General features: G+C 26.6%; 1 protein-coding gene across 1 annotated transcript; it reads left to right on the forward strand.

Annotated features, from left to right (window-relative positions):
• The first annotated feature begins 602 nt into the window (after positions 1 to 602).
• On the forward strand, positions 603 to 10,475 carry LOC145975028 (aminopeptidase N-like). The gene is made up of 9 exons (XM_083105169.1): positions 603 to 696; positions 2,690 to 3,209; positions 3,322 to 3,819; positions 3,953 to 4,139; positions 5,009 to 5,156; positions 6,017 to 6,098; positions 6,703 to 7,064; positions 9,297 to 9,574; positions 10,419 to 10,475. Exons 2-9 carry the CDS (start codon positions 2,710 to 2,712, stop codon positions 10,473 to 10,475), a joined length of 2,112 nt encoding a protein of 703 aa, XP_082961295.1. The 5' UTR covers positions 603 to 696; positions 2,690 to 2,709.
• Positions 10,476 to 11,630: the final 1,155 nt, after the last annotated feature.

Here is an 11,630-nt window from a genome sequence, read left to right on the forward strand (position 1 = left end):
ATTCATATTATGAATATTATGTATACTTTTAATATTATATTATATTACATATCATATTGTATTACTTTTCTGTATTATTCTGTAAATTTAATACACAGATGTTGATTATATATTTACATGTGTTTATTTTACACAGATACATACATATACAGGGTGTTTCCAGTATCACGCAACAAAGTAAAACCATAAATAAATCTCGCTAAACTGAACTAAAAAATCCTATATCATTTTGGAAACCACCACGTAAAATTTCGAGATATTAATTTAAAAAATCGGCCAATACATACAAGTATAAGCGCGCTTATGATTCTTAAATTAATTTTCTCTCGCGAATGGTTTTCTAGAAAAATTGTTTCTAAAAGTCTTTTAAATAAAACTTTATATATGAAAACGGAATACAAAACTAAAAGAGTATATACCTATTGACTTTTGTTGATGCGTAAGATATCCTATGCTACGTATAAGATCAAGATGATATTTATATAACACTATGTACCTTCAATTTATTGTCAGGTATGTCGACAGAGCCGTCAGTTTATGATAGTCTCTTGAAGCGATAAGTTCGCGATTGAATGCTTTTAGTGTTAAACCTGGCTGCTTCAACTAATAGAATATAAGGCATTAAATATATAAAAAATAATAAAATATTTATCTTTCTTTCTTTAAATGTACATACAAAATTGTGTGGAGTAACAGGTAACGCTTTTATTTTATAAAAGACATTTTTTTTAATTTTCAAATCGACTAACTCATTTTATTGTAAATATTATTTTTATCTTTTACATACATTACAGTTAATAGAAATGAAGACATTTACGTACTGTAATAGCATGTTTCCACCATTTTGACATATAGAAAATGTAAAATTTATAATCTAAATTTCTTTTTGACATTATAAAATTATTGTGTAATTAATTTTATAATATTGCTAAAATTATCTAAGCTATAAAATATTATCTCGTTATCTAAGCTATAAAATTATCTATCTTAAAAACGTATAATATTACCTGTGTTTTGTTTTTAAAATATTATTTATAATAAATGTCTAGGACCAGTAGGATATGCTAATTTGAATGTGTAATGAATAAATAAACAACAAATAATAAAAAATTAACATTTTATTCAAAAAGATGTGCTATAAAAATATTAACATAATTGACATTTTAGAATTTTGTTCGAATGTTTGATGCAAATCGCTATATTATCAAAATTTCAAGTATTTGATGATATTTGATTTCCGTTCAGTGTTTGTATGTCTTTAATACATTTCTTATTTAAGAAACAGATTGATCTTGAAAATAACATGTTAGTAAACATATAGTCCATATCATGTATAAAATCGCGTTTTCAGAATATACCTTCATTTCTCATACATTTTAATGCTTATATTATATATACAGGGTGACCCATTTTAACTTAGGCAGCCAAATAACTCGAAAAATAAGCAAGATAGAGAAAAATGTTTTAGACAAAAGTTGTATGGTTTCGAGGGGGCCATAAGATGGTATCATTGGTTTGACCTTGAAGAGTCATTTGAAGGTCACGTGAAGGTCACTTCAATTTTTTTAAATGGAATACCCTATATATTTTTGTACATTCTTGTAGCTTATTTCGAGAGCTTTCCAAAACACTATAATTAAGTACCTTTCCGTTAAGTACTTTTTGAGTTATGATGCTTGAAATAATTTCTTAATTTTACATAAACCGTAAAATATCTTGTAAAATATTCATTTTTCGATTATCTTACCTTAATAGTTTTATGTACAAAATAATGAGAGGAATCAATTGGTGTAAAGAAAACACATAGTTGTTTCGAAGAAAAAATATGTAATTTGCAATTAACAATTCCATATTTTTTCTTAAAAACAACTATGTGTTTTCTTTAGACCAATTGATTCCTCTCATTATTTTGTACGTAAAAGTATTAAGGTAAGATAATCGAAAAATGAATATTTTACAAGATATTTTACGGTTTATGTAAAATTAAGAAATTATTTCAAGCATCATAACTCAAAAAGTACTTAACGGAAAGGTACTTAATTATAGTGTTTTGGAAAGCTCTCGAAATAAGATACAAGAATGTACAAAAATATATAGGGTATTCCATTTAAAAAAATTGAAGTGACCTTCACGTGACCTTCAAATGACTCTTCAAGGTCAAACCAATGATACCATCTTATGGCCCCCTCAAAACCATACAACTTTTGTCTAAAACAAATTTCTCTATCTTGCTTATTTTTCGAGTTATTTGGCTGCCTAAGTTAAAATGGGTCACCCTGTATATATATATATATATATATATATATATATATATATATATACATATATATATATACATTGAAATATGTAATTGCACTAGGAGAAATCTTAAATATAGCTAAATTGAGATAAATAAGAGTTATGTTTATTGTGCTTGTCCTATTGGAATTATCTAAATAGGTTCTTTATGTTTCCTAATATTCAAATCCGACAAAAATATTTCATATGTCGTTTCAATAAGTTTCATATTTATCTTTTCTAATCATTCCTTTATTTATTAAACTGTATTATTTTAATTTCTTTTTAAATTAATCGTATTTTCTTATGAAGTGTTAGTAAATTCTCTTGAACGTTTTTTCACACAAAAATCGATTTTATTGCATACTTTTTGCAAATACTTTTGTTTTTAATGATGAAACGTTTTTTATAGATATCAGAGTGAAATTCAACATGACATTCTTAAAACTATTACTAAGTAATAGTATAATATACCTTGCCATTATGGCAATAGCGAGTCCTGTGGATGATGAAGAATCAAAAATCAAAGGAATCGATGAAGAATCGAAAACCTTCCGCAGTGTATTAAACAATAAATCAAGCAATATATCAGATTATATATTTCCGTTACGTTATCATATGAAGTTAATGTTACACAATGATTATCTCTATAGCGAATGCAAAGTCACTTTAAATATTTCTTATGCAAAACAATACATAAGTATTTATGCACCGGATTCAATACATATAATAGAATCGACATTAAAGAAAATTAATAGTAGGATTTATGAAACAAAAAACATAAGTCGTGGTGAAAACAATACTGTTTTGCTCGATTTCGGTGATGTCTTGTTGTGTGGACTGTACGATCTGTATATAGACTTTATAATCCCAATTAATATCGCAAGAGAGTCTTTCGGAACTCCGTACATAAATAAAGATGGAGAAATAGAGTAAGTAGAAGAATATATGAAATATCAAAAACAAATTGTACATTTGTGCATTCTACGCTTACAGTTATCTAAAATTAGTCATTATCTAAAATATATCATTAAAATACGGTAGGTGGTTAATCGCAACAGTTAGCAAGCGAAGAAACAGCTATCAAAGGAAAAAACAGCAAATATTTCCATATTGGGACAAGCCAGAATTAAGAATTACTTTTATTATTTCCATAATGCATCATCCAAAATACAAAGCTTTGTCAAATATGCCGATACGAGATACTGAATTGACGAACGATAATATGATATGGACATATTTTTACGAGACTCCTTTGATCTCCATAGATAGTGTAGCATTTCTGGTATCCGGTTTTCATGAGATCATCCTCTCGGATGATGAAACAATTCGTTCATCCATATGGTTCAGACCACAATCGGAACCGCATCTAGAATTTGCGAAAACTGTTATTTCTTCCGCTAGTGAATACATTCGTAATTGGAATATTTTGAGGAGAGAACTTGGGCGGACCTCTGTTTCATTTGAGAGCAAAGTAGATCATGTTGTAATCCCGGATTTACAAAATGAAATCGGACAGACTTTGGGTTTCATTTTTTATCGGTAATATATATTATTAAAAATATAGATATATTTTAAAAACTAATTTAATTACATATTATATTCTAATCTATTTACATAAGAAATTATATTAATATCCAAAATTTTTCATATATATTAGTATAATTATTTTTAGAGAAGCAGATATCACTTATAATGAAGAATTAGATCCTGTCGCATACAAAACGATAATTGCGCGCTTAATTGCACGTCAAATGGTACAAAAATATATTAGAAATCTGTTCAGACCAACTTACTTATGGTCTCATACATGTTTAAACGAAGGATTTAATATATTTTGTCAAGCATACATTATCGGCAAGGTTATTTTATTACTAACACTATTTGAATACGCAGTCAAATGATTAACAGTTTAGCAATGTAGATAATTGTTAAATATTTGTGCAAATATTCTGTTTTATTTCTTAATTATAAGAAATGATAAGAATCCAAGGCTCTAAAGTTTCTAGACATCCGGTGAAAGAAAGAATGACCGCAAAAACAGGCCTAAAATCGCCCGTTTCGTGGACATCGAAGTTTGAGTCGATTTTGGCGGTAAATAATTGTACATCATGGAACACCAATCTTCTGAAAATTTCAGATTGAGCATATCTTTATTACTGAGATATGAGGGGTTAAATTGGTCACTATACATCAATGAAGGGTATGCCATTTTATCCGTTCAACACAAAATACCTCGCGGTTATTTCTCATATCAAAAAATGTTTCAGATAAGATTTGTTTATCTGTTAGAAGACTAATTTATCGTGACCTCAAATCGACGTTTAAGTCAAAATTGTGAATAATCTTAAAGTATCTTGTGTTGAACGTGTAAAATGGCGTACCCTTCGTGAATACTACCAACTTCAACCCTTCATATCTCAGCAATAAAAGGTATGCTCAATTCGAAATTTTTAGGGAATGAATATTTAATGATATACAATCATTTACCACCAAAATCGTATCAAAACTCGAGGTCCACGAAACGGGAGATTTTTGCGGTCATTCTTTAATAAGAACTATATATGTATGTTTTTGTATAAAAATTATCGCAGAAAAATTTACACACACAAACACACATACAAACTTTATTCTTAACAATAGCATATAATAAGCTAATTTTGATATGTACCAAAAACTTTTTCTTTTTGATTATTTATGATTAGTTATGATTATATCGAATTGATTTTAGGCTCTGCCAAGTTCCCGGATGATGGATTTGTTTGTAGTTCAAGTTCAACATGAATTACTCTATCTAAATACTTATGTTGTTATAAATTCTACTATAGATAATAGTTATCCTGAAAATTATTTACAGTCTTCTCTTTCTCAAATCAAAGGTATGTGTATAATATTGCATATTTAAACAATTAAATAATTATAAATTTCCGAATGTTAATTTCATAGAAAATGACAAAAGTCATTTATAAACAAAAGACTCTGTACGATTCTTATGGAAATTGAATTTTGAAGTTTGGTGAAATTTGCAGAAACTCTGGAAATAAATCGTTTGTGACAAATCAAAAGTTACATTAACCGCGATATCGTTTGATAGAGCCATTTCGTCGCTACAAGCGTTCAAATGTCGAAATAAAGCGTTATTTCATTACTACTAAGGGAAAATAAATAATGTATTATTGAGTAGAATCACACACAGTTGATTACTTTTATTAATATATAGATATTATATTTACGTAAAAAATATGTACATAAATGTATATATAGGGTGTCCATAAACTTCTTATACATATGTTATATTTCAAAAACGGTTCAAAAATTGCGAAAAATCATGAAACAGGTGTTTAATTATTATGAGAGGCTAGTCTTTTAAAACAATTAGAGAAGTTGTATCCCTCTCCCATCCGAAGAGGGAAACTTAGGACAAACCTATATAATAACTATACTTTTAACTAATTATATTTTATCAAATATCAAATAGCATGTTATGGCGATGATAGCGACGATGCTGCTACACACACATTTTTTCCATGTAAATATATTAGTAAAATGTATTAATAAAAATGATCAACTGTGTATGACATTCTAATATATTATTTACTTTATTTAATATACTATTTACTTTCCCTTGTGTGTGATATATTTAGTTTTATTTGTTACAAATATATTCACAAACCTTTATTGCACATTTCAGTAAAGGGATTTTAAATATATTTAATTTTTTTTCTTTTAAACATTATAGGATCCATTATATGGCGCATGCTAGAACGAACATTACCACTTCATATATTTTCAAAGGGATTCATGAAATATTTGGATAATCAGTAAGTATAATGTATTGTAATGTAATAATATACATCATAGAGGAAAAGGAAATCAAAATATAAAATATAAAATAAATTTAATAATATATTTCTAGTTTTTTAATGTTTAAAAGACATAGATATTTAAAAGCTTAAATTTATACTGCTATTTTATATTTATGAATTTTTGTTAAGATTGAATTTCAACTTTTTTCTTAATAAATATATAATAGATATTCGTATTTTCTAAATAACAAATAATTCAAATTAAATGATTTCGAGAATCTAGTTTTACAAACATAGAATATAAACACTCTAAAATCTTTGTAATCTAAAAATTAAAATTATTATTTATTCAGTCACGATAAATGCTGACATAATTACTAATAAATATATATTAATATATACTAATAAGAATATATATATATATATATATATATATATATGTATATACAATTATATTAAAGTTCATAAATTTCTATCTCTGTAGGAGTTACATTATAGATTAAAATACGAAAATAAATTATGTGTAAATTATGATTTTTTTTCTTATTATTTTCTTATTATCTATTTATTTATCAATTTTATTATAATGTCAAAATTATTATAATGTTAAATCTTATAGATTAGATGATCCTGAAGCAACAACTTCTGTTGATTTATGGAATGCTGTGAGATTTGCCATGTTTGAATTGAATTTCAATTATAAATTTGATATAAAAAACACGATAGATTCGTGGATTATGCAGAGATATTCTTCCGTGTTGGAGGTGACGCGAAATTATTCTACGTATCTTGTAACTGTATCGGTACAATTTTACAACAAATTAGAGAAACAATATTATATACCTGTTACTTATGCTACGGAGTCGAATCCCAATTTTACCATAACTTGGACGAATATTTGGTTAACACCATGGCATTCAAAAATTGAATTTTTCTTTCTTGAGAATAATCAATGGCTTATTTTCAATTTACAACAAGCTGGTAAATAATGAATGATAAATTTACATCTATATTGCTTATTATATAATAATAAATTTACAATTATATTGTATATAATTTCAAGTATATATATATATATATATATATATATATATATATATATATATATATATATAATGTTTGTAGTCGAAGTCATTTTATGTTTGCACTAAATTGCATATCCAAATTCTCAGAATTGTTCAATTGTTACACATACATACATACATACATACATACATACATAAATACATACATATATATATATATATATATATATACATATATATATACATATAAACACAGGATGTTAATGAATATCTGTTACAAACTTGTAGAGTAAAATTACAGAGTTACATTAGAGTAAATGTAACATTACAAAAATACACTACAAAAATGTTTAGCAATGTCAAAACAGATGGCTACAATAATTGCTCATAATGACAACAAGAAATCCAAATGACGCCTAATATTTTGGAAAGAGTGTACCAGAACATGTTTCGCAGGTGCAATGCTTGCATCGAAGTTGGTGGTCGTCATTATGAGCAATTATTGTAGTCATCTGTTTTGACATTGCTAAACATTTTTGTAGTGTAATGTAAGCAAATAAAGTTATTATGAGAATTATTCCTAATACTGAACATACCAACAGTTCCAGTCTGTAGCTCGCAAACGGTGCGTTTCCGGTTATGAGTTCCTTATTAAAAGTTAGTCTACTTTGAACCCTCTACATACCCTAGAAGTTTGTAACAGGTATTCATATACATACATATGCATATATATATATATATATATATATATATATATATATATATATATATAGGGGAGACCGGGGACAAAAGTAACAGCGTCATGAAAGTAACAAGCCTCCTACTAAACTACACAATATGTTGAATAATTTGTACTATATAATCAAACGCGTACGCCCCCATTCTCTTCCTTTTCAGTTAATTGTTGTAGAACGATCGCGCCGGTTGCACATGCAGGAGTGAAATTCGTGTATTTGCATTATTCACCTAAGTATTTCTTGTTTTAGTTTTTTTGTATCTATGCCTAATTAAAGTGTATATATTGATGTAATTATTTGCCGGTGTATTCTTCTAAAATGTATTCATAAGTTTTTATAGTTGATTTGGCTAAGTCTTACATTATATTTAGGTTATAATGCTTTTATTCTAAAAAATGTGTTTGGGGACGAAAGTAACACGACACTCTGTGAACGAAAGTAACATGTTTCAATGCTTAAAGTATAAGGGCTGGTCCCATAATAACTGTACCAAAGGCGATTCTTATTACGTATGCCATAATTGTGATTCGGAATAGATACCAATCTCTTTTGTATAAGTAGTTATCATACAATTTTTACACTATTATTTAGAATTAAACTATTATTTAGTTGTACTTAAAAAAGTACAAAACTGGTGTGATATTAAGTATAATTATTTTATGATATTACTTATAATTATTTTGCTTAACGAAGATTATTTCTTTTAAGTTTTTTAAAGATGATAAAAATAAATATTTATTTTATTTTTTATTTTAATATAATATAATACAAATTTATAATAAAAGTTATCTTGCTTAATAAAAGATTATAATAAAAGTTGCCTTAAATTGAAAAAAGGCATATTTATTTTATTTTCCCAAAAATAAGAACTGTTACTTTCATCCCCAGACTATGTTACTTTCGTTCCCGGCCCCCAGGACGGAAGTAACAATCAACGTACTTGTGAAAAGCTATAATAACTCTTTAAATATTTATCATTTGAGATTGAAACATAGGTATAATAATAGAGCAATAAATGGGGTTTTTTAACATATAATTTGTCCTTCTTTTTATATCTCTAACGATAATTAATTAATGACCTATAATACAAAAAATGTTACTTTTGTCCCCGGTCTCCCCTATATATATATATATATATATATATATATATATATATATATATATACATATATATATATGTATGTATGTATATATATAATATATAAAGATATTGCAAGAATATTGAAATTTTAACAATATATTTGAAATTTTCATTTCTTGCTGTAATATGTAGAATTGCTGATACAGCCTTCATGTTACATAATAAAAACGGAAGATGCAAACATCTCTAATTATAATAATATATTTAATTTATTATAATCGAAATATCTTTAACATCTCGAAAAAATATGTTTAATTAATATATATAATTTCAAAGTATTTAATAATCGACAAAAGTAATTTTATAACAGGATATTATCGCGTCAATTATGATACTGCGAATTGGCGAAAAATTGCACAATACTTAAATTCTGAAGAATATAGTAATATACATGTTCTCAATCGCGCGCAAATCATCAATGATGCGTTTCACTTTGCGATAGAGAAGAAACTTGAATTCTCCGTATTTTGGGAACTCGCTTCTTATTTGGCACACGAACGAGATTATATAGCATGGTATCCTATGTTCAAAGCATTTGAAATTTTGTCGAATATCTTCCCATTCTTGGATTTTTATCCCGAATTCAAGGTATACATTAATAGATATAAAAACAGTTTTTTATAAAATGACATCCATTACACCATTTATTTCTGCATAATATAACGATTTCGTATCATAATAATGAATTTTTTTAAAGTAGATATATGTAATAAGCTGAACGAAAAATTAATTATACATTATTATTTATTTCTATTTTGTTTCAAAAGTCAGAAATTTAAATTCAAAAGGACCTTACATATGTTTTTTTTCTTTAAATTTAATATAATCACATTTCATAAATTTTGAATTTTTCATAAAGTTGTTTTCCTATAATAATAATACTTTAGGATCTATATGCTAATTGATGATCAATTATGTAATTAATAATGAATGTTTTAGGAAATTATAGAACACAGTATAATAATTATCTTTCTTACATTAATTTTCTTCCATAGTATTAGAATGTTTACGGTATTAAAAATGTACAAACATTTTACAGAAAAATTGACTTATAATTTTAAGATAATTTTGTTACATTTCATAACACTTAATAATCTAATACATAATAATCCACTTGTAAATACTTGTTATATAAAAAAAATTAATTGATTTAAAGTTTGAAATACTTAAAATCTATATTTGATATGCCACAGATTTAAATTAAGCAAACAACTGATCAAAATTATCGATATATTAATATGCATAGACTAAAATATGTATACAGAGTGTCTGGTAAAGCTTGATCGCGCGTGCCTTGACTCTTGTTTTTTCATTGCTATGCGACACTCGCCGCTGACACATCTACCGCACATATCTTACGATCTAGCCTCACGAAACGCGCGCTTATTCATATTTTTAATTAATATTTCAATAAGTTTTGCGAAAATTGCAGAATGGTAAAGGATCTTCCTTTTCAGTTTATTGCGTTCTACTCACTCACAAGCATTAGTACAATCTTATGAAACACTTTGTATATCAATATAGATATATACAGGGTTTCCCAGATCACCCGTACACCCCTTTTAAAATGAAAATAAATGGCTTTTATCAAAAATCGCGAACAATTTTTAAGTAAATCGGGTACGCTCTATCAAATGGTGATATTTTCAACTTTTGATTCCCACTGGAAATACGCCATCCGGATCGGAAGATGAATTTTTTTAGGGAAACATGGTAATTTTTATTATAAATTCGAATTGTACATGAAAAAATAAGAAACTTTTGTATTAAACGTTTTTTCTGAAAGCGCCTCTGTCAATCTTAAAATTGACCTTGAAAGTAACTGTGATGAACTTCAAATGTTAACATTGACAGAGGCACTTTGTATTTTTGTATGTATTTTTTTAATATATATATATTTCTCTTTTCTATTTGGAAATTATCCTACCTTATTATCGTACCTCTTGTGCAATATGTATTATCAAATTTCTTTAAAGATGTTACGCATCTTCTTTTGTATCTTGTATAATAATTATCGTACTCACATACACTTGGTATTAATGAGATTGTTTATTCGAATTTAATTATTCCAATTAAATTATATGCTTATATACATTTCACTAAAATTTAACTATATGTACAGGGTGTCAGTGCAATTTCCCACAAAAAAAAACATAAGTAGATCTCGATAAAGTAACTAAAAAGTCATGTACCATTTTGAAAACCACCACGTAAAATTTCGAGATATTAATTAATGAAGATCGGCCAATACATGCAAGTATAAGCGCGATTATGATTCTTCAATTAATTTTCTTTCGCGAATGGTTTTCTAGAAAAATTGTCTTTAAAAGTCTTTCAAATAAAATTTTATACGAAAACGAAATACAAAAACTAAAAAGTATATACTTGTTGACTTCTGATGCGTAAGATATCCTATGGTATGTATAATCAAGATGATATTTATATAACACTACGTATAACTAGGGCCGTCTTAAGCATTAATGCAGTTTGTGTGCCAGCAAATAATTGTCGCTCCTCCTTTATTGGATTGGACAGTGCAGGAAAGACTTATTTCTATAGAGTCAATAAACAGCAATTTTATAGAACTTTAAACATTTATTTAAATAGGTAAATAAAATTATAGGTAAATAATGAAAAAATCATA

Source organism: Camponotus vicinus, unplaced genomic scaffold (assembly GCF_025532165.1).
Source record: "Camponotus vicinus isolate PSW18456_S1 unplaced genomic scaffold, iyCamVici1.0 SCAF_7, whole genome shotgun sequence".
NCBI lineage: Eukaryota > Metazoa > Arthropoda > Insecta > Hymenoptera > Formicidae > Camponotus > Camponotus vicinus.